This window comes from Anguilla anguilla, chromosome 1 (assembly GCF_013347855.1).
Source record: "Anguilla anguilla isolate fAngAng1 chromosome 1, fAngAng1.pri, whole genome shotgun sequence".
In the NCBI taxonomy this organism is placed as follows: Eukaryota; Metazoa; Chordata; class Actinopteri; order Anguilliformes; family Anguillidae; genus Anguilla; species Anguilla anguilla.
The window spans coordinates 56,841,925-56,865,658 of record NC_049201.1 but is presented as its reverse complement, the minus strand read 5'-3'; the positions used below and the strand labels follow the sequence as shown (position 1 = coordinate 56,865,658).

The following is a 23,734-nucleotide window of genomic DNA, read 5'->3' as shown; positions in this document are numbered from 1 at the left end:
TCCCAACCCATACCCCACATCATTCCCCCCGCCCCCCAACCCCACGTTGTTTCACAAGAATAACCTTCTTAAGGTTCCCGTCAGCACTAGATGACTCCTACCTCTGTACCACTCCTCCACCCTGCAATTCAGACAATCAGCCACATTTCCACATATGAGATATAGTCACAATCAACTCTTCCTCGCATAGGGGCTTTCCTTTTTTGTGGATTGGCATGAACCATATTTGGGATTAATTTAAATGGGTACAAACATGTCAATAAGAATTGTTCTAACAGCAATAATTATATATGAGATTTAGAGCTAGGATTGCTTACGCAACGTTTCATAAAAGGGACTATCATTAACAAAAAGTGTTTTTGCCCACATGTGGCTTCAAAAAAAAATCTCTGCAGGGATATTTTTGATCAAGTTTGAATTTCTGATACCACACGAAAACATGTGTCCACTGATGTCAGAACAATGCTTGAGGGGGATCCTTCTGAAAGATTACGCTCATGTTCTGGTTGATGGTCAGGTCACAGTCAACAAATTATCACCTGGAATCAAAACTTGTTTAAAATGAAACAATAACCTCTTAAACAATGAGGATTCTAATAACTATTTTGCCAACACCAAATAAACAGCTGTCCCACTTGGCAAGTTAAGTTGTAGCTTATTTAATTGTTTTTTTCGACAGACATTGTAATTTGGTCTTGGCATTTGAACTTGACATCTTGGCAAACAAAGGAAACTAAAAAAATAAATAAATAGAGAGAATTCAGAGAATTCCATTTTTTGGTAGAATTTACAACATATATTCAACATAATCTCATTTTGTAAAATAAAGACAATATTAATGAGTTTTTAAACTAATTTACAATTTTTATAAATAGGAATACTGAAGATTATTATTATGCAGTGCAGAACATTAAAAACAAATTTCTGTCTGGTTTCCTTCTATCCTTCAATGTGTCTGAACATGTGAAGTGACAAGCTTGATCTTGGCCTCAGGCCCATTTCAGGAATGATGTCGTCAAAGGGGCAAGTGGAGACTAGCACACCAAATTTTAGACAATAGGCAGAGCATCAGACAGAGGCAAGAAGGTATATTACTATTCATATTTTATCAGCCCTATGCTACCCCCATCCCCCAGCCATACATTTTCTATACTGAATTTCAGAAAAAGTGGAAATTATATCATTACAATGGTCAAGAACAGTGGTTCACAACCTTGGTCCTAGAGTGGGCTGGTTTTCATTCTAACCACAATTGCAATCCCAGAATAGCAACAAGTTGGTGATTTTTCTCAATTATGTTTCCTTTCGTGTTTAGAAGGATTATTTATCCTCTTAAACCACATTGTTTCAGAAATAGCTATGTATGCCATGAAGAACAAAATTCCCATTTTTATTCTTCATGGCATGCATAGCTGTTTCTGACGTAATGTGGCTTAAGAGGGCAAATAATCCCTCTAAACATGAAAATCATATAATTGAGAAAAATGAACAACTTGTTAAAATTCTGGGATAGCAGTTGTGGTTGTAATGAAACGCAGCATACACAGGGGTACTCCAGGACCAAGGTTGGGAACCACTGGTCCAGAAAACCAAACTATTACCTGATGATAGCAACAACCATCATAGTGCCTCATCATTTTAGACAATTCAGCAGGATATCTCATAGAGGGGGAGTCAGTCACTTCTTTTTCATTGTTTTCAGTCCTGTGTCTAACACTAAATCAGGGTTTTCAGGTCCTCTGACCACAAACAGTCTGTACACTATAGTTTAGAGCATCTTTGGATTATGAAAAATATCCATTATGGAATCTAGATATGTCAGAAGTCACTTTCTACTAAATATGTTCAATTGTCTATAAAGGAACATCATCCTTGTGGAATTTGACGAGATATTTCCACATCACATTAAGACATGGCAAACCAAAGATCTGGGATACTTTCACACCGTAGCGAGTGATGGATGAAACAAATCGCTCATTGCTAGAAGGTTGCCATTTAGTCATTTATTACTGATCTTGGGATAGTATTATACTTATTTACATCACAAAATTGTGTAGCGTTATTAAACTATTTATAAATACTAGAAAAAACCTCCTGTTCTGCCCGACGTTTGTTGACATTTCAAATAAATGTCATCTGTTCAGTACCTTGAAAGCGATGGCATTTGTTTGCTAGCGTTGAGCACTTTGTGAGTTATACAGAAAGGTTTTAGCTCCTGAGTGCAGCCTTTGGGCTTGCTTTGATCTTAATTGATTAAATTGATTTTACTGAATTTAACTCGTTTTGTCTTTAGCTATCCACAGTCATTCTCTAATTTCACAGGAAGGAAGAGTAGGGCCTATACCTTGAGATAATTCAAACATTCGGATTGCTTTCCAAATAATTACTCAAATAATTGTCAAATAAAATTATTTTATTGTCTAATAAAACTGTCTCAGCAAAGCATGCAGATTTTTACTGAATCTCATCTGTTTCGTCTTAACACTTCATGTAGATATGTGCACTGAGCAGTATTTCAACATGATGTTAATGTTGCAATCAAGTGATGCACTATTGATGACCATGTATTTGGGTCACTCTCATATTATATATACAGATGCACGTTTTACATATGAACTCATGTGATTAGTTAAAATATATTCCTCCTAATTTGCTTAATGTGCCACCTGATGAAAAATCTTAGGTCACAACAAGAAGGTCACAAGAGTCACCACACCTAGTTATACAAATATACAAGACAAACTCAGAAGCCTTTGTCATTACTAACACTGTGATAGGGCTTACACAAGACAGACCTGTGCTGGATGACCAAATTATGAAATAAAGTGTTAGGTTTAAATCTAATCAAAATATCTACTAAATAAATTTTATCTCTGTCCTTCTTCTAAGATTAATTAATAGAATATGTTTAAAAAGTTAATGACATTAATAAACATCTCGAGGTGTTTATACAATAAATATGTACAAAGAATAATAAATTCCATTATGTGTAAAATTGTTACAGATAAGTATATCTAACTTTTCATGTGTTCTACCACCATCACCAGGATGACAAACCAAAGAACCATTTTTGGTGCTACACCAAGCACTAAAAGAGCATGCTCTTGGTGGTAGCAAAATGAGTTCAAACGAATTGGTTCTCTTCAAGTTTCTCATCAAATTTTACTGTCATTTGGTTTTTCAGTTGGGCTCTCTGATTTGATAAAGGTTAGTGAACACAGGCGAAGAGATTAAGCTCTTTGGAGACCTCATTCAAATAAATGATTCTCACAGCACCTTGATCTTCTCCCACTGTAAGTCTCAAAATGTGTATCTTTCTAAAATGACCATGGTCATAGTTTTTAATGTTTCTTACCAACGGAAGCAATCCGTTTTGGGCGGATTAAACAGTGAATTGCCGTAGCTGAAATGAGAAACAGGTAAAGACACGCCCTTCTGTACACTCCTTTACCTGAGTGAAAGATTACGCACCAGGAAGCTGAAAGGACATAGGCCTACTGTACACCTGGTTTGTTGGCCGTAACGCGAAGCTACGGATTGTTGCCTCTGCTACGGGAGCATCGCCCATTAAAGACTCATTAAAGTTTCCTAGACGGTGGTGACTTGGGGAAGCAGAATTAAATTCCTGTTTTAATGGCGGGTTGGTTTCCTCTGCTCGTTGGACTGCTCCTATCGGTGGTTCTAAATATCTCAGGTAAGAACAACGCAATGGCGGATTTGAGGCGCTAGCGCAGTTGGGCTTTATTTCTATTGGCTATAGCAACATTGAACTGTGACAAATAATGTATGTGTTATATTAGTATCGAAAGTAATTTTAAGAATTCTGAAACAAAGGAATGTGGACGCGTGAACTGTGCAAGCGTTTGTGTCTTTTTGTGTTTATTTTGCAAGGATATGGCCTACAGCGTTCACCGGGATAGTTTATTCTGTGGCCTATATTTAAACACGTGAATTCGCAACGTGTATTTTCACAGAACTACTTAATGTCAAAAAATGTTTTACTTTTTATGATACTTCTGAACATTGACAGACATGTAAAGCTAACAGTAGCTGAATTACCCATGTTCTGTTTGTGCGGTGTGTATTTAAGATTGCAAGTGTACAACTGATCTGCTGAATGAGCTTTGTTTGTCTCTTGTAACTGCCTATTTTGCGCGGCAAAGATTATACATACAGAAGATGTTGCTAATTGAACATTGTGATTGAACCTTGGATTTGCAGCCAGTAACCCTGGCTGCAAATCAAACTGTAGGCTACATGGCAACTCGCTTGTGAAGGAAATACGGTGGCTCAGAAGACTCAAATCAAAAGGTCTACATTTCAATAGTTCAGTAGTTAGAACTACAGGACTGGAAGCTGCTAAAAGAAGACTCAGACTTTGATTTTGATATTATTAGTTCCTCACATCTACAGCAGCAACAGCACCAATGTGCAGTGACAAAAAGACGATTGCCTGTCCCTGTGGGTGGCTGTAAGCAAAGGATACCTATTAAACTGTGTTTGTGGCTGGACATTACAAGTCAGCCTCCCATGCCTGAAATTATCAAAGGGACACATTATCAGTAAAATCATCTGTGTCACTGTAATGCATGTACAACATTGTATCATCAGGCTTCAGTCACTATAACTCAAACAGAAGTGTTTTTCAGTTTTTCAAGAGTATGTACAATTATTGTATAAATAGGAGCCTAAGTTTGGTGTATTATGTCTGTTGTCAAATAGTCTCTATATATCTGCCATAATCGAGTGCATGGTGGATTGTGGCTTTTTGAACCAGTGTCAGGTGCAGTTGTTTAAAACCAGGTGTATATTTATCATGTGTGAAAGTGGCTGTTACAGTATCTGTAAATCTCCTTCCAAGACCAGTCACCTGCGTGTTCACTCTGCTTTTGTTGTGTTACCTGTCAGAGATGTCCTGTTTCTTTATTACAGTTACAACAGAAATTATGGATGCTGTACTATAATAATGATGCATGGTGTATTGGAATAATACTAGTAATAATCTCCTACTGTGAGTATTTGTTCCCTCTAGACCACTGTGGTGGCTAAAGTGCAATTACCCATTTAAGTACCAAGCTTGACAAAAGGTAAAAAAAACAACCCTGTGTGCTTTATAGCTCATTGACTGTTTTATTGACTGTTTAGTGGCAGTGAAAATAGTGGCTGAGAAAGGGGTTTTTCTTGCCTGACTACAGCTGTAACGCCCCTGGGGAGAAGAAGAGGCCAGTATGTATAGAGCCAGCGCACTGGCTCAGTTCCAGCACTCAGTGATTTCTTTTACAATCTCCATCTGCCAGTGCTGGAAACACCAAATGGATTTAAACCTACTGAAAGATATGAGTGAAAAAAGGATTGTATTTGATATCCTTCAGTGCTGCTAAGGACAAAAAAGATTATCCTTTAAATCTAGCTAGACACATGGGCTAGACAGATGCACTCTGATTTTTATATTCTCGTTTCATAATCACAAACTGTGGAATGGTAGCTGTTCAGAAGCTGTGGAACAATAAAATTGCTTTTAGTTCTAATCAGAGATGAAGATATGCAAATCTGTACGGGAGGAGAATTCGGCATAATCCAGTGAATAGGTGGATCCGATCCTCGGTTTTACTCTGACCCCTCACCAAAAATGGCTAGTTTTCTCTGCAGTCTGTCAGCTGTGCTGCTGCAGCTGTCGTATGGGATGTAGCCTAGCTGATGTCACTGGCACAGGCAGATTACAGGGGCCTGTTGCTGGAGAGCAGTGAGGCAGGGCTGGTCCAGCTTACTCAAACCCTCAAATAATATGATATCTGCGGCATATCAGTCCATCTAGCTGAGTTTAAATGTTTTATGAAAACTGGAAACAAACCTTTTGGATTAGATACATGTGCTTGTTTTCATTAGTGTACAGTAAATGTTTTTTTACCTTTGCATGTTTTGAAAAAATAAAAATCTTCCAGGGCACCATTCTATGCCAACTCAACCAGAAACAGGACCTTTGTTGTGCCTGAAACTAAAAAATACTGAAAATAAAAAATGCTATTTGTTTTTTTTTCCTATTTAATTGTGACCTGGTAACAGTTTACTCAGGGGTTCAGGGGTGTCAGACTCTAGTCCTGGAGGGCTGCAGTTAGTGTCTGCAGGTCTTTGTGGTTTCCTTTCAATCTGCTGCCAATTAAGGCCTGGAGAACAAGATGTGTGGACTCTTTAGTCAATCAATGACTTAAATTAATCGCTAATGCTGAAACACACTGAAAACCTGCAGACGCTGCAGCCCTGACTTAACCACTGACTTAAGTCTGACACCCCTGTCTTAACTTGGGCCTCCGGTTCAATCGAGTATCACATGTTTTTCAACTACAGGAACCCCTATTTAATTCTGGCAAGTTTAACCATCACCATTAACACCATTTCCCTCTGTCTAGAGAGCCAAACTGTGTCCCTAACTCTGGACCAGGGAGCGAGGGTCACCATCTCCAGGCAGGGGCCCACGGGTCCAGGCTGCACTGTGTGCGTCACAGAGGGCTCCAAGCGCCGGTGTTCCATGGAGGACATCATCAATGGCACCAACAGAATCTCTGTGGAGTTTACTTGCCTCCAGCCACACAAATTCTTCACTCTGGACATAAACCGGAAGATTGGTGAGGGCTTGTGCCTGGACCTGCAGAAATACGCAAGTTTATCTGGTTCTCAGAGTGACAGGGGACACTGGTGGCGTCTGCTTCATGACAAACTAGTTAGGGCACTGGTATAGAGAATGGAAGGAGCATAAGTTTGGCCATAGGAATAGCTACTTCTGGGTTTCCCCCTTTGGCTGATAAAGGCCTAGCTAAAAGAACAGTTTGTATGTTAAGCATATATATACAATGATCAGTGTATGTGCAGCATTTACATGATCCACTTTGGTATACTGTGATTATGCAATTTGTAATATACTGAATTATGCCTGTGTGTCATGTGATAGAGAGGTATGTAGTGTACAGTATTGATATGTGGCAGTATGTTACAGTGCAGTATATTATTCCCCTTCTTCTGCCACAGTTTGCAAAGGGACCTCCTGCAGTGGGGACATCATCCAGAGCGAACCATCGCAGTTTCAGAATTTTAACAGAACCTTCACTTGGGATCTGGAGCCTGAGCGCCCGAGGTCCTTCCGTCTGAGCTTCACTGGTGTGGGTCTGAGGCAGGTCCTGCCCTCTGAGACGTGCCCAGGTCTGCACACCTACACCATAGTGACTAACCAGTCCACCGGAACGACTGCCATCGGAACCTTCTGCCCAAGCGGCACGATCTCCTCCATCCTGGCTCTATCCCAGAGCCAGGTGGTGCTGCAGGTCCCAGGGGGGCGGAGCCTGGACCCCGCCACCTTCAAGGTGTCTGTTGGCCCAGAGATCAAAAGTGAGCAGGGAGGGGTTACTGCAGGGGGTGCTCACCAGAGATTACTGAAACTTATAGTTGTTTATTGAATTGTGTTATTGTCATACTTATTACAGCTGCATGCCAAATGACATTATTATCACTCTTACTACCGCTGTATTCCAAAGCATGTTCTCACACTTATGAAACCTGTACTCCAAAGTAGGTTATCACACTTTTTACACCTGTATGCCACACCATGTTATCACATTTATTATAGCAGTATGGAAAAGTACATTCATTCAAAGTACATCATCTTTATTACAGCTGTATACTAAATAGTGGTATTATAATCCATATTTTAGCCATATGCTAAAGCGTATTATTTTCACACTTATTACAGCTGTATGCCACATCACATTATTGTACTTATTATAGCTGTATGCTAAAGCTTTTCATTAAGGCACATATTAGAGCTGTATGCCATTATCTTTATCTACTCGTCAACTGTGCTTGTGTCCTACAAAACAGATATCTAACCCTTGCTTCTTTCTCTACCTTATTGTCCTCTAGCTCTTGCATTAGTTAAAGTGGTGCTGCCTTCCGGGTCATCAGCTACCAAATTCTTCTCTCCCAACTACCCTGTCAGCTTCCCCGATGATGACCTGATGACCTGGGATTTCGAAGTCCCGTCACTGCACAATTACACCGTGCGGTTCCTGAATTACACAGAGCCTCAGTGTATCAAGAAGGACGTGTCGGTGGAGTACCACAGGACTGGCAATATTTTCATCGGCAAGACTCTGCGGGATCCACAGCCTGCCAACAGGCAAGGGAACTTCTCCTTGACTCTGAGGAACTGTGAGATGGACACCAAGGTCAAACCTGGCCTCACCCTGAACTTCCAGGTCTCTGTGGTCATGCAAGGTAGACCATTGAGTGCTGAAATGTACTGTTTGGAAATAACGTTCTGCTTTTGTGCTAGTTGAACATTAAAAAAGAAACTCTTGATTGATCCTAATTACTAGCAGTAAAATAGTATTTTCACACCATACAAATTCAAAATAGGTTTTTGAATGGTTTTTTGGTTTTGATGTGGTTTCAGTTCTGCATGCATCATAGTTTGCTCAGTGCAGTTGTAGGAATGACATCGGGAAGGACCTGAAAAGCTGAAGCTACACTGCATGAAGACTACGTGAATACTCGCACGGTTGTTCTGTAAGGGCACCTGATATGCTGGAAGGCCCAGACAGCTGTGACTCACTCTGGCTCCACCCCTGATTTGTGCCTCGGGGGCGTGGGGGGGGCTTCCAAAGTTGAGGCGTCACCGTGCCAACAGGCACTTAACCAGGAAATGAGCCTACTTCAGAATGATGGATTTCCTGATGGTAGTTATGGTGTCAGAGTTATGAGGGTGTCTTATGTTGCAAAATATTCTGTAACTTTATACAATACAAAGCACCTCGGGCATGTTTTTGCTAAGCCTGTTCTTCTGGCATAAAGCGTGAAGTGTAAAGTAAAAAATTGATCTCCTCCTTCTCATCTTTTCCACAGTCCTGCATTCATAGGAAGAATGTGACATGAGTGTGTGTGTGTAACTGTGTATTTTTTATGTGTTTCCAGCAATTTGTGCTGTGGACCTGCAAAAGGAAGAAGGAGTCGTACTCTCCATTGCGAAGAAAGACCCCAGCTCACACTGCCGAATGAAAAAGGACTCTGTTGTCCAGGAGACAATCAAGATAGCCTCAGGAAATATTTACAACCTATCTTTCCCAGGCTGTGTGAGTGAAGAACTCATACTAACCATGAACAAAACCATTGGTAAGTTTTCTCTGTCAATCCTGTCTCAGTCCATACAAAACATGCACCAGAGTAAGACTGGGCCAATTGGAAATCTGTGTCTCTCGGTGTCTGGCTGGGCCAACCACACAACACATATCAAATAACTGCTCGTATTGGTTTGCTGTCAATGCTGAAGTCAGAGAATAGGCTATTGTGGCAAAACTGTGATTCTATTCTGTTTTGTACTGGTGTCCTTTATGGAAAAGCATAAGAACTTGATTCTCATATATGATAAAGCTGTATGTGCTGGATTTTGGGAGTGAAGCAGCCTACATTATTTCAGAAAATTGGATTGCAAGATCACACGATTATTGCTGGACCCTAATGGCTGGCCAAGAACAGTCTCTTACTGAGGGGCTGGCTAAGTCGCTTGCATTGTTGAAATATACACAAGTGGTGGTGTGCAGTAGGTGGTAGTATTAATCCATTGTTGAAACATGTGCGAGAGGCAGTGGCATGCAGTTGGTGGGAGTATTAAGCGACTAGCGACAGCAGGGAGTATGACCATTTTGAAGGACAGAAAAACAGCACAATTGTGTATGTGAAATGGTGTTTGTAGGTAGCTAGCTATTGTGTTAATAGCCTACAGCAAATTCTATATTTGTTGGATAAGTTCAAAGCACTGGAATATGTTTGCTAGTCTGGTTGCTAGCTAACTAGTTTCTGTATAATAGCTCAATGCCTAGTTACATGTAGCTCACATTTAATGGTTAGCTGAAAGCTTATCGATGACTAACTAACTACTTTGCTAACGTCTATTTTATTGTGAAGCTAGCTTACTTGGCTATCGATAGCCAAGACCTCGTTTAAGTATGGAAAGGTATGGTGCTCACCATACCTGGGATTCATAGACTTTTTGTGTTATTGATTTAAAAATATTAGAGATCAAAAATAAAAAGTGATATAATTTTGACTTTAAATAAAGAGGTATCGTCTGCAAACTTATGTTGAAAAAAGGATCCAGCAACATTTACGAACAAATAGTCACTGGTCCAAGGTTCCAGTTTCTGACAGATATCTTCCCCACCGGCTGTATCCAGGGTCCAGTTGAATAAGGCTTGCCTAGTCTTGTCAATACAGATGTTTTGAAAGTTTTAAGCACATGTACGTTTAATATTCACTGTCTGCAAGCAACTTTCTGACTCATTTCCTGTGTTGTGACCTGAATTTACACACGTAATATTACTACATGCGTATGACATGCAAAATCTATATTTCACTCTTTTATCTCTCTTCAACTACAGATGGTTATCTTTAGAATTGGCTTCAGGACTAATGTTAAAATGTGATCGTGTAATGCGACTGCCTACTTTGGTGTTGTCAGAGTGTCAGCAGTTGACGAAGTGCCTGGGGAGCAGCGTGCTTCTTTCTGCCCCCGCCCTGCCGCCGTGTCTGCCCACACCCCTACGTAGCATCACCTGGCATCTGCGTCCCCCGCAGCATGGAACAGTGGAACTGCTGCAGCCTACGGGCAACCTGCGCCAGTTAGTGGGAGAACAACCCTGCAATGCCAGCTTCAGCCTCACAGTCCGGGAGGAGAACGGAGACACTGTCGGAACCTACTGCCCAGTTGGCCCTATTCAGAAGATCCAGATCCACTACAACGTGTCTGTCATTGCCACGCCCACCTCCAGCAATGACCTCAGCAAGGCCTCAAAGCCCTTTCTCAGCGTTTCCTTCAACAAAGAGATCTCAGGTAGAGACGTACAACCCGGACCATTGAAACAGATTGCCTCTTCCATAGCTCTTTTGCAGTCCTATTTTTGCTATACAAAGCCTTGCACGGTGTATAGCCTTGCTAAATATAATACTATTTTGTACTATAATACTGTTTTGTGCTATTATATTATTTTTTTGTTAACACGCTCTGTTCTTGATATTTCCGATCATTCATAATTGATTTCCCATCACATCCCATGTGTAACCTGAGCTGTTCTGATGGGCTCAGAAATGTTTCATTGCATTATTCAGTTTTCGGCACACATGGCACATGCCTGTAATAGCGCCATCCTTTTAAGAAAATGCCACAGGTTGCTGTGGTAACTGGCTTGAAAAGAAATGGACTTTGTTCATAGAGCTGAGGAAGAAAAGAGAACACAGAGCTGAGCTGATTAAACCAGTTCTCTCGTTTAGCTAGAACCCATTTAGCTACTCTGTGGGGAATTTTAACCCACAATCCTCTGTTTATGCCTGAGCCACCATACCTGATGGTAAGTGCAATTTAGCTCAGAAGAGGAGACAGTCTAAATGCTGTGTTTCTTTTATAATCTCTGTGATTTCCCTAATCAGGTGCCTAAATTGTGGCCACAGGAGTATGCTAAGCAGCCAGCTTTTATTGCAGTGGGCTAACAGTGAGGAAACAATGCAGGGTGTGTGTGTGTGGTGTGCATGTGTGCATGTGTGTGAGAGAGAGCACATATCTCAGATGTGTAGATCAGATATATGCATGTCCACTATAAAAAAGACACTATGAATTTGAAAGCATAGAGGAAATGCCACCTTTTGCTTTGGCAAAAAATAAATTTGAGACCTTTGAATATGAGAGTTCAGTCAGCCTGAATATTTCAAGATACAGTGAGTGATCAAGCTTTACAGTGGTCATGTACCTTATTTGAGTATTGGTTTGTTCCTATAAAGGGAGCTACAATACCCGATGTGACTTGATGTAACCCAAATGGGTTAAACAGACAACACTTAAAATGTTACCGCATGAATGCATTTATAGTGTCCATTTCAGGCATTTAGCATTGTAAGGATACGTATGTTAAATTTGTTAAAGAATTTCAAGCTGCACTTAACACAACCCTCTGTATGCTTCTTAGAGAGATACATCTTTTCAGTCGTACCCCGGAAGGGTGTGCCAGTCCTCCTAGCCACACCCAGCTGGCCAGTCGGGATGAATGCCTACTCCACGGTTTCGTGGATCGTTCAAGTGCCCCCAGCATACCGTGCCAACCTGCTGTTCCTCGATGTCAACCAGCCCAAGTGCAGCAGTCGACACACAGTGATGAAGGTGCAGACGCTGGGCTCCCGCGAAGAGATGTTCAGCCGGCGGGAGGACGAGAATGCTGCCGTTGAGCTCAGTGTCCCAGAGACCTTCTACCTCAACATGTCCAGCTGTGTGCCAGAAGAAGGAGCCTTCAGTGTGCTCTCCCAGATTACACTGCAGGAGAATACCCGTGAGCATTACCGTCTTTTTCGTCTTCTTGCTAGTAGTATTAGTAGTAGTAGCTGTCGCAGTAGTAGTAATAGTGGTAGTGTATGTTGTTGTAGTGGTGGTAGTAGTAGTGGTGGTAGTATTACGGTTGTAGTAGTGTTTGTAGTGGTAGTAGTAGTGGCAGCAGTAAAAGTTTTAGAAAACACAAAAAACAGCAATGGTTTGGTGAAGGATCATGAACTTCAACCACAGACAGTTCTGTGACTTTTACAGATGTACTGCACGTGCATGATGTCAAAGTCGCTTTAATTTATTTTTCACTGCAAATAAATTGTTCATGTATAATCAATCTGGCTTAAAATGGTGGATACATGTGTACTCTACGTTCTCCGCACTGACAACAGGGTTGTTCCTGGCTCAAAACAGGGCTTGGGTGGTGACATTGTGTAACTGCGTCTGCAGTTTGTCCAGCGTTACTGCCATCATCAACTCAATGTATTGTCTCCCTGTATTTAGCTACATTTAGAATATAAATATAATTGTGGTATTTGGAATTGCAACATGCCTTCAATTGCATTTGTTTTTTGTCACTCAAAACTTTAGTTTAAAATATTAATTAACTTTTTAACTTGATCCACACAAATGCCATCTTACTGTATTTAAATTATTTGTATACAATCACTCAAAAATGCTTGCACCATCTTTTTTGTCACTGGTGTTACTTATACCTTAAATAACATTAAAGGCTTTTCAGGATTTTATTTCTCTGTTAAATCTGCACAGATAGACAAAAACAGTGTAGGTAGGTCAATGATAATACAGTAGAATCTACTTAATTGCATAACAGATTATCGCATTTTTGGGTTATTTACATAGAATTGCCAAATCCTGAACCATTTCCCATTCATTCCACTGTAAACAGATTGCATATTTACATAAAGCATTAGCACATGCTTAGGCTATTTTCATAGAATTATGTCCAATTATGTTGCATAATGACCTATAAATAGGATATGCTAAAAGTCGGCAGATGCGAATAAATAAGCCAATAATTTCCTGAATATAAATAATTGGACAATGTAACTGCATGCATTTGTTTGGGCATGACATTTTATTTTTACAGAAATCATTACAGCTATCCAACCTGAGCAAATAGCTGTAATGGTTTCTGTTCAAATAAAATGTTGTGCCCAAACAAATGAATGCAGTTACATTGTCCAATTACTTATATGCTGGGGGTGGGGGGCTTGGCTGGTGAAAATGCTGAGTGGCTACTGACTTTGGAAATCCACGAGCCACAGTGGCTGGTAAGCCAGAAAATGATTGTCAAGCCCTGGTGGTAGTAGTTGCAGTAGTAGTGGGAGTGGTAGTAATTGTAGTAGTAGTGGGAGTGGTAGTAGTTTCAGCAGATGTAGTGGTAGTAATTGTAGTAGTAGTTGGAGTGGTAGTAGTTTCAGCAGTTGGAGTGGTGGTAGTTTCAGCAGTTGTAGTAGTAGTAATTGTAGTAGTAGTAGTAGTGATAGTAGCTGTAGTTGTAGTGGTAGTAGTATTAGTTCTTATTTTTGCTTCTGCTGCTTTATTTTTTATTCCTCATATTTATTGTAAGCAGTATGTTTAGTCTATTTTTATGGCTATTTCTGTTCTAACTATCCTGTGATTTTAATAATCGCATCACAGAAAATGTGCTGTATCATTTAATGTTCACCACAGACCATTACCTTAAGTGATGGCTGTAATTGGAGTCATGAATGCTAGTGTGATGTTATCTCAAAGTCTATTTCTTAAATGCTCAGTTGTTTTTTTAGTCCTTGAACTTGCCGCTCAACCAAGTGGTTCAGTTGGCAGCTCAGCTGGCAGCTAAATGGTTAAATCATCTGCAACACAGAATTTCCGATTTAACAAGACGATTTAGAGCAGTACACATTATTTAGTGATAGTAGAGCACTGTATATTACTCAGTGGGAGAAGAGCAGTGTAAATGACTTGGTGGTAGCAGTGCAGTGTACCTCTTGTGTTTGAATGACTCTGGTAAAATGGATTTGCGTGATTCCATGAACTGTTGAAAATGTTCAAGTTTCATACTCATTTTCATGCTCAACAGTACAAATTATGTATGAAAAGCTGATATCAGAGTAGGAACAGTGAGAAGATTGTGATGGATGTTCTGCCTCTTTTGCTTCTCAGGCCGTAACCTGGGCATCATCCTGGGTACTGTCATTGGGGTGGTGCTCCTTGTGCTCCTGATCCTGACTGTTGTGTGTGTGGTGATCAGGTGAGTGTGTGGTTGTTTGTGTGGTGATCAGGTGAGTGTGTGGTTGTGTGTGTGTTGATTAGGTGAGTGTGTGGTTGTATGTGTGTTGATCAGGTGAGTACATGATCCTGGTGTGTGTGGTGATCAGGTGAGTGTGTAGTTGTGTGTGTTGATTAGGTGAGTGTGTGGTTGTGTGTGTTGATTAGGTAAGTGTGTGGTTGTATGTGTCTTGATCAGGTGAGTGTGTGGTTGTGTGTGTTGATTAGGTGAGTGTGTGGTTGTGTGTGTTGATTAGGTGAGTGTGTGGTTGTATGTGTGTTGATCAGGTGAGTGTGTAGTTGTATGTGTGGTGATTAGGTGAGTGTGTAGTTGTGTGTGTTGATCAGGTGAGTGTGTGGTTGTATGTGTGTTGATCAGGTGAGTGTGTGGTTGTATGTGTGGTGATCAGGTGAGTGTAGTTGTGTGTGTGTTGATCAGGTGAGTGTGTGGTTGTATGTGTGTTGTTCAGGTGAGTGTAGTTGTGTGTGTTGATTAGGTGAGTGTGTGGTTGTATGTGTGTTGATTAGGCGAGTGTGTGGTTGTGTGTGTGTTGATTAGGTGAGTGTGTGGTTGTATGTGTGTTGATCAGGTGAGTGTGTGGTTGTGTGTGCTGATTAGGTAAGTGTGTGGTTGTATGTGTGTTGATCAGGTGAGTGTGTGGTTGTGTGTGTTGATTAGGTGAGTGTGTGGTTGTGTGTGTTGATTAGGTGAGTGTGTGGTTGTGTGTGTTGATTAGGTGAGTGTGTGGTTGTATGTGTGTTGATCAGGTGAGTGTGTGGTTGTGTGTGTTGATTAGGTGAGTGTGTAGTTGTATGTGTTGATTAAGTGAGTGTGTGGTTGTGTGTGTTGATTAGGTGAGTGTGTGATAACAGTGTGTGGTGACCAGGGGCCTGTATCACAAAGCAGGATTACTAAGTTAGCTGCGGTGAGTAAAACCTGGAACAGCTTTTTACTTCAGTCCATGTTTCAGATTTGGGAGGGTTCTGGATTTTACTCAGTGCAGTTATCCAGTTAACTCAGTATACTTGCCCCAAGTGAGTATTTGATTGTGGTGTGTGGTGACCCAATGAGTCCGTCATCATGGTGAGTGTATAAGTGGTAATCATGTAATGTAATGTGTGTGGTGATTAGGTGAGTGTGTGATCCCGGTGTGTGATGACTAGTTGAGTGTCTTATCTTGTTGTGTGTGCTGACCAGATGAGTATGTGATTATGGTGTTTGTGGTGACCTAGTGAGTCTGTGGTTGTAGTGCGCTTGCTGACCCACTGCCCCATTTCTGTGTTTCTGCAGGAAGAAGAAAGCGCAGGCGCCTGCAAACGTTTCCATCTACAACCCCAATGGTGTCTCCTTCGTCCCGGGACATTACCCGTTCCCTAAATCTCGTGCAGACAACGAGTCTCACATCTACGCGTCCATCGAGGACACCATGGTGTATGGCCACCTACTGCAGGGCTCTGATGAGCCCTCACCTGTCACCGACCTTGAGGGCAGGCCACAGGTGGACATTTACCGATCCTTCACTGGGCCCACGGAAGCCCCGCCTCCATTGCTGCCTCACATCCGCAAGCAGGAGAAGCTTCCGGAGATCGGGGCCCCTGAAGTGGACGTGTACCGCCCTTTCATACACCCGTCTGAAAGCGCCCTGCCCATGCAGCACAAGCCTTTGACCCCTGAGGAACACATGGTGGAAAACGAGGTGTATAGCCCTGGCAGCAATGGAGTCCCCTCTCCCCATTCCCTCACTCCTGGCGCTGACAGCAAACAATGACCATAGCCAGAGCAATGCTGAAAAGGGAGGATGTGTGTGTGTGTTTGTGTTTACACAGTATATGTGTGTGCTGGGAGGTGCACAGGGAAATGTAAGGAATTTACATAAAACGTAAAACATTTCTCCACTTGCAATTTAACTTTTTCCTAGTATGGGCTTTTGGGTTCCAGAATGATAATATCCACCCACCATGCCTCGTTCTCTCTCTCTCTCTCTCTCTCTCTCTCTCTCTCTCTCTCACTCACTCACTCACTCACTCACGCACACGCACACACACCACATTTTATCATAGCCGTCTTTTTACTGACCTCCACTGGACTAATGTAACTTTGGAGGTTTTTTAATATCTGGCAAGTTTTTTTAAACGTGGAGCTCAAGTAAAAATATGCAGAGAAACCTATTTTAATTTGTCTATTTAATGCCTCTTTACGTTTATATAAATTCACTTTTGAAACATTTTACACTACATTCTTTACAAATCCCATCCACATTTTAGAAATCTATTTTTAAATCTTTGAAATACATTTCAGACCCCTTAATGCTGCAACACTTGAATTTCTTGAGTAATAGCAAATATAAAACAAAACGGGTGTATAAAGTTGAAGAAATTGGGAAAACAGAGGGTTTCAGATACTGAATGGAACAATTAAGTAAATGTTGGGAGTGTTTGCAGTGACTAATTCTTATTTCTCATCATTGGGTTGCTTCCAGCACGTGCCATAATTGACATTTATTTGCATTTCTGAATGTGTTGGTCCGCTATGGTCACCACCCTTGGCCAAAGAAAGTTTATGTAAGTTGTTTATATTGAAATGTTTTTATTTTCTTTATTTCTATTTCGATTGAGCAGTTATTTATTTCGAAATGTCTACCATAATATTTGTATTTTGCTGATATTCTGTGCTTGTTTGAACAGTTGTATTTTCTCTAGTACTCTGATTCCAAAATAAATGTTCAGTTACAAAGTTGAGCTCAATTGGGTGGAATTGTCACATTTTACATTTTGGGAGCAAAGTGTCTTTGTTTTTTTGTTTTACTGGCAATAGATTTTTATATTTCAATAGGACTTGATTCAACTTTATGATGAGATTTCAAACTCACTAACAAGTCATTTGTTATTTACAGGAATGTAGTGTGTGCTATTGAGCTTTATATGAAGGCCAAGAATGAGATGTTTTCTTGCTTCCCGATTCAATGTGTTTTTAAGGAAAGGTTATCATATGGGGGTATTTCACAAGCAGGTTAAGGAGTTAGCTGGCTGACTTTGTGAAATATTTTGAAGTTACCTAGGCTTTTATCCAATCATATTTCTTTCTATAAAATAAGTTCTGAAATGTATCTGGCTAACTACTATATCCCATTTGAAATCCACCCTGTCTTGACATATGAAATCACAAAAGCAAGCAAAGGTCACCCCTTTGACCGAAGCTCATGGTATGTAGGAAATGTCTGCATTTCACCCCTTTGATGCAAACACAACGGAACCAAGTTCAGTATGCTCACAATGAGGAAAGTTAGCTTTTCTGTGTTTTATTGCTGTGAAATATTTATGTAATGTAATTTTAATACATGTTTTACTGGACATTAGTGTATTTTTATATAAAAATCTTATTAAAAAAAGAATGTGTTTTAAATTTTGGCATGTGTGGAAACAGGATTAACCTTTGTGATTTTTGTTGGCTAGAATAAATAAACATAATTTTACTTTAAAATAAATAAATGGCTTGAATCGACCCCACTGTATGTAAACTAAGGTTTAGTAGTGGTCAAATTCAACAACGACATCGCTAGATTGACCAATTGACCCATTCTATGATTAGCAGAAAGGTAAAGTTAATGAAAGATCGTGTAATTTACTTGTAATCGTGTCAACCTTTGCCAAGATTGCTACAAATGTGCCTTATGAACTTTCTTGGCCTGAACTTTTGGCCTGAAAATTTTGCTGCACATGGGGGCAAGTTGGGAAGAGCTTTCAGTCAGATGAAGAGCTAACTTTTGATCTTTTATCATTTAGCTTAAATATCAGGTAATGTTTTTATCACAAAAAGCACATAATAGGGGTGCTCATATATTAAGAATTCCAGTTACAGTTGATCAAGGCTGTTTACTTTTGAGATCCAATAACACATCAGCAATATTTGGAAAATAAAACTAAATTTTTTTAATAAGCTGTCACATAAATGTAAGAAGTAGATGAACACCAAACCCCCCAGTAGTAGCATTCCAATAGGACATAAAATCTGTGTGCTATTATCCACACAATAATAATAAAATTAAAGGCTGTTGAGCAGTTTAAAGGTTTTAATTATTTAAGAAATTAATATTTTTCTAGTCTAACATCAGGGAGATATTTTTTCTCAAATGTAACTAATAATGAAATCTGAAATATTCCACATTAATGTCAATATGAAAGTGTAAAATGAATGACCACAAAATATACTGTAGAAAATCTAAATGCATATAGAGTGTAAGCACTGTACTCACCAGCATCTAACTTGAGCCTACATAAATAAGCTGGAATTGTTCTTTAAAATAAGAAAGTAGTGATGTTCACCTTTAAATCTTTAGCTGTATTGTTCCATACTTTTCAAATGAATCAGCTCATTTGTTGCTCTGTTGTTAAATCTTGTAATATGGTTGACACAGCATGTCTATTACTGACCAAAACTAAACAGGATGTCTATTATTAACCTAAACTAACTCAGATTAGTGATCGATGGTGAGTACTTAATACTAGAAAGTTCCATTTACCTTTCATAGCCATTCTTATGAAACACAATGTTTTAAACTGCAGTCACACAATGGAACAAAAACATAAACTGAAGATCAGCATAAATAAAACTTTTTACATTTAGCAGATCCCTGTGTAGCCCTGTAGAAATTAGAAACCATGGAAAGTTTAGGCCTATCTATTTTTGGCCAGCCCTATAAAATAAACTATAGTTACTATGATATAATACTAAATTAAAGAACTAAATTATATAACGATAAAATATATGTAAAACACGTGTTCTACAGTATATATGGATTAAAATCTAAAGCAGGATTCTTTAGTTCTTCCGATTCCTAAATCTCATATGTGATAATCTTTTTAAAAATGGTGTGCACTGGTGAGATGTGGCAGTCTGTAGGGCAGCCAACTCTCAACTCACATGCAACTCCTGTGTGATCAGTGGTTACATTACCTACTATGGCACTTTCTGTATGGTGATCCCTCTTCGCTTGTCCCCTGTCTGAATAAAGTGGAAAATGCCTAAGGACAGCAGACTATCTCCTCTCCTTTAAAAAACTGTGCACAGGGTCCAGAGATGTCCTATTAACTATTTATAGGCTATACATATGAATAAGTTGCATTGAACTTGGTACAGTCCTTTCTAAACAAAATATTTGTAGCAATTACTTCTTATTCTGAAGTCACAATTATTTGATACATGGACTGCATCTGAATAGTAATTCTTTTGGTAATCAAAGTGCCTGTATGGCATGCATGTACGCGTATGTAGATGTATGGCAGGCCATATTTTGCCACCGGGCGACAAATCAAAGAACTCTGGCTCTTAGACGATGTTGAATTCGCAAACAGAAGCTTTCTCAGCGCGGCAGCTCTCATCAAACCACTTCCCGTTGGCGGTGGTGGACAGCACAGCACAGTTCTGGTTGCGCTCTCCGTCAGGCTGGTGGGTAATCTCCGTTTCCCAGTTCTTGTAGCGCACAGTGGCACTGGCCTGATCCAGCCAGCTCCCCTCGGTCAGGATGTCATTAATGCCCAGCCACACCTGCTCCTCGGGCCCCACGCTCCGGCGCACATACTCGTACAGCTGGTCATTCTCGTCCCCGGTCAGTGGGGTACTCAGGGTGCCCCCCTTGGCAATGCAGTCTTCGCTCGCAGCATGGTAGCGTTTCTTTGTGTCATCAGCCAGGTAGCACTTGCCATGGATCTTGGTTCCTTTCAGACAGACTGAGTAGAACAGCAGCACAGAAAGAAACAGGGTGATTCAGGTAATTTTGAAAGAGGTCTGAGTAAGCATCCAAAACTTTAAGTTTGTGCAGGCGTATACTGCGACTTGAACACTAAAAATCAGCTGTTACACTCCATGGAGAGGGAACAAACTATGCAATTTTTGCAATATATCTCTAACAATAACAGTAATGATGTCTAACAAAGACAAACCAGACAAGACATCCCATGAGCTCTTCAGACCTAAACAAGACATCTTGTTTAAGGTTTCAGTACACCTACAACTGGAGTCCAGATGGTGCTCTATAATAATAAGTATTTTGAGTGATATGGAACACCTGTCTACATTCTAAATATTGTCTATGTCCTCGGGAATCCTTATTTTCAAACAGGGCCTATCTGGAAGACATTATAGCTGCTAGCTTCAAGGTCTGTGATGAAAGAGATATACTACAACCCCCTGCTCCTTGCATTCTACATACTTTAAAACCAGTTGAACATGTAATAGGAAATGAATCCCTGCCTCTAGAAATCATAACTACTAATCCTGGCTGACATTACTGGTATATTACATGATGGTTGAGTGTAGCTCCAAATATTAAAAGACACAAGTAGACTGCAAAAGAGGAACAGTCATTGCCACTCTGTAAATATTATTATTACGGTTGTTGTTGTTGCTTCTGCTGTTGTTAGTATTATTATTACTATTATTCCCATGGGATTTTCAGACCAAAACAAAAATTTCAAAACTGTCTACCTGTTTGCAGAGCTTGTTGCTCTTTCAGTAGGTTCAGCTCCTGTACAATGTTTTCTATCTGTTTCTTTAGTTCCTCGATAGCGGCCGCGTTTCCACCATCTGGATGAAGCATCAAATGTTTATGGTTAGATTTAAACGCATCCGAATAGATATTACTGCATCTGGGACAACGGTCAATTTGAAGTGCATTTACTTGCAAAATGTTTGGCCAGATGAACACAGATCAACATAGTCAACTTCACGTAGCAAAATGGAAATATCAGACCAAAGCTGGTATCAGAGAACTAAACACAATATTGAATTTAAATGTTCCCATGAATAATCAGTTTCATCCATACTGGATTTAGTGCAATATAGGAAAATCTTATCATTACCTTCGTGGATCCGGAAGAAATGTTCTGGATGGAATCCGGATCACATGTATTACACATGTACCCTGTATATTTTTATTCATACTGGCGTGTAAAATGATCCCATCCACATAACACCTGCTCTTTGAACACGATATTTGTACGTTCTATGAGCTATTTGATTTTAATTATGAATTATCAATGTTGTAATGTTTTCCTTAATCGTTCGTTTTCAAAGAAAAGGTTGCGTTTTCATATTTTCTGTCCTTGTGAAGCATAAACGTTTAGAAGACTGTATCTGGCCTCACGTAACGAGACGCTTAGTATCAACTATCAATTCGACAGTTGTTATTGTTATGTTCAACTGTCAGCAAATTTGTATTAATTGAAAAAAGAAACAGCCTATCAGCTGTACATACCTTTCTTGCCATTCTTTTTCTTGGGAGTTTCTTGGAGTGAGTAATGCACGAGAATAATAAGACAGAACGTCAGACGCGCGCTTCTGAACATTGTTGAACCGAAGAATGTACCAATCTAGCGTAATACTTTATCTGTATTGTCTCCTTAACAGAAAGACGCGTTTATCAAAAGCGTATGGTTTACGAAAAAAAAAAACCTTCAGAAACAAGGATACCTAAAGGTCATGTTAGCCCAACACGGCGATTTTACGCACGCCAAAAGTTCATAGGTAATTCGTTGCAGACCATGAACAGGATGGGAAAACCCTGCCTGAATCTCCCCAAATGGCTAAGCCTACCCTGACTCTTTCTTTTTAAAATGTGAGGGCGGGGTGTACAGCACTCCCAGACTATTTCGCAATAATAGATTTATGTTTTTCTTGTTTTAGTAGGAAGGTTGTACACTCAGTACATCTGGCTAAAATAAATTCTATGCCCTACTACATATTATTCGATTCTGTACACTTTTTTTGCGCTAAATACATTTTGCATTATTTAATTTCTTGGTAGACTGCCCTTAACTACGGTGAGATTTGTGGTGCAACTGTTGGGTGAATTATTTTTACCAATATCATTGAAGCCGTTCACTTCATGCAGTGTGCATGAAGATTTCCACAGCTACGGCAGTAACAGAATTCCTGCAAATGCAATCTTGAGTGCATTTGAATAGTAAATACATAGCAGCAAGTCTTTCTCCTTTCTCCTGAAAATCCAGCACACAGGAATCAGATTCAAGCACATCATTGAGCTTGAAATAAACTCAATGGGATTATTTCCCTGTGGACCAAAACACTACAGAAATAAGAGGCAAGCCTGAATCTGTTTCCTCTGTGCGCTGGATTTGTCTCAACAGACACGTGACAGTAGTTGCATAATGACGGAGAGAAAGAAAAGAAAAGGGGTGCATGTGCATGGCTATAACCCAGCTATAAAGAGTGCTTGTCCAGAGGATGGCAAACAAGACCAATGCTCTCATTCAATCTATTCCCTCCAATGCTGCACATTAAAAATGAAATAAAATGGTTAATCTCTGGCTGTGGCTCCTGGGGTTTCCAGACAAAAGAAACACAACAGTCTTCATACTCACCCTCAATGTCTGTGAATATTTTCAGTGTGAGTTAAAACTGAGCATTGACCCCACAAACGTCTAGATTTTTTTCCTTTCATAGTGGCCAGATGAGCTCTTCTGAGAAAGAGCCACAAATTAGGATCCTGGGTGTATTAAACACACAAATGCATAAAAGCATGAACACAGTCAAGCCTTTGTAGTCAAACATAGATACACAAACGCACATGCGTACACTCAAACACAGTCCAATCCTCTAATTTCTGTGAAGTGAAGAATCTGTAAATTGTTCAGTGGTTTCATCTTCACCATTGTTATCATCAACATAGATGTCAAACTTCTGCCACTCTTTTCTTGCACTTGGAACCATTGCTTTTACATTAACATACATAACCTATATAAGTATTATTTATCACAATATCCCTGCCATGAAAAAGAATGCTTTTTCTGTGCTCAATTATACATTTGTTAAGGTCACAGAATTTGGTACTTTAGGTTAAACCTAGGCTTCTGCAGAGCACTTTTGCCATCTAGTGGTTACTTATGTGAAAATAATTTAATATCAGTGCTTAAAATTACGCAAATGTTATACCATATCTTTCTACCAATTTAAATTAAATAATTACTTATGGTACTTGGTACTTTACTACAAATGTAAGGAAAATATGTTTTAATTCTGTTAATGTTTATAATTTAACATTTATATTAAGTTACATATTTGTAGCCTAGAATAGGCCATTCGCTTTTTAA

At 39.8% G+C, this 23,734-nt stretch overlaps 2 protein-coding genes across 2 annotated transcripts; one reads left to right on the top strand and one right to left on the bottom strand.

The window, feature by feature from the left end:
* Positions 1 to 3,454: 3,454 nt before the first annotated feature.
* LOC118228890 (CUB domain-containing protein 1-like) lies at positions 3,455 to 18,153 on the top strand. The gene is made up of 9 exons (XM_035420453.1): positions 3,455 to 3,694; positions 6,408 to 6,623; positions 7,024 to 7,380; positions 7,912 to 8,265; positions 8,962 to 9,159; positions 10,505 to 10,876; positions 12,003 to 12,359; positions 14,522 to 14,609; positions 15,918 to 18,153. Exons 1-9 carry the CDS (start codon positions 3,634 to 3,636, stop codon positions 16,393 to 16,395), a joined length of 2,481 nt encoding a protein of 826 aa, XP_035276344.1. The 5' UTR covers positions 3,455 to 3,633; the 3' UTR covers positions 16,396 to 18,153.
* A 326-nt stretch (positions 18,154 to 18,479) lies between these two features.
* On the bottom strand, positions 18,480 to 22,309 carry clec3ba (C-type lectin domain family 3, member Ba). The gene is made up of 3 exons (XM_035420495.1): positions 21,880 to 22,309; positions 21,111 to 21,209; positions 18,480 to 20,353 (listed from the first exon to the last, which is right to left on the bottom strand). Exons 1-3 carry the CDS (start codon positions 21,968 to 21,970, stop codon positions 19,953 to 19,955), a joined length of 591 nt encoding a protein of 196 aa, XP_035276386.1. The 5' UTR covers positions 21,971 to 22,309; the 3' UTR covers positions 18,480 to 19,952.
* Positions 22,310 to 23,734: the final 1,425 nt, after the last annotated feature.

What these genes read in the sequence shown, in the direction of transcription:
- LOC118228890 (XM_035420453.1), top strand. Translation starts at nt 3,634, where the DNA reads ATGGCGGGTTGGTTTCCTCTGCTCGTTGGACTGCTCCTATCGGTGGTT. An exon ending in TGTTGGCCCAGAGATCAAAA is followed by an intron (nt 7,381 to 7,911) that starts GTGAGCAGGGAG and finishes ATTGTCCTCTAG; the next exon opens with CTCTTGCATTAGTTAAAGTG. An exon ending in AACCATGAACAAAACCATTG is followed by an intron (nt 9,160 to 10,504) that starts GTAAGTTTTCTC and finishes TGGTGTTGTCAG; the next exon opens with AGTGTCAGCAGTTGACGAAG.
- clec3ba (XM_035420495.1), bottom strand. Translation starts at nt 21,970, where the DNA reads ATGTTCAGAAGCGCGCGTCTGACGTTCTGTCTTATTATTCTCGTGCAT. An exon ending in GAAAAAGAATGGCAAGAAAG is followed by an intron (nt 21,210 to 21,879) that starts GTATGTACAGCT and finishes TGCTTCATCCAG; the next exon opens with ATGGTGGAAACGCGGCCGCT. An exon ending in GCAACAAGCTCTGCAAACAG is followed by an intron (nt 20,354 to 21,110) that starts GTAGACAGTTTT and finishes TGTTCTACTCAG; the next exon opens with TCTGTCTGAAAGGAACCAAG.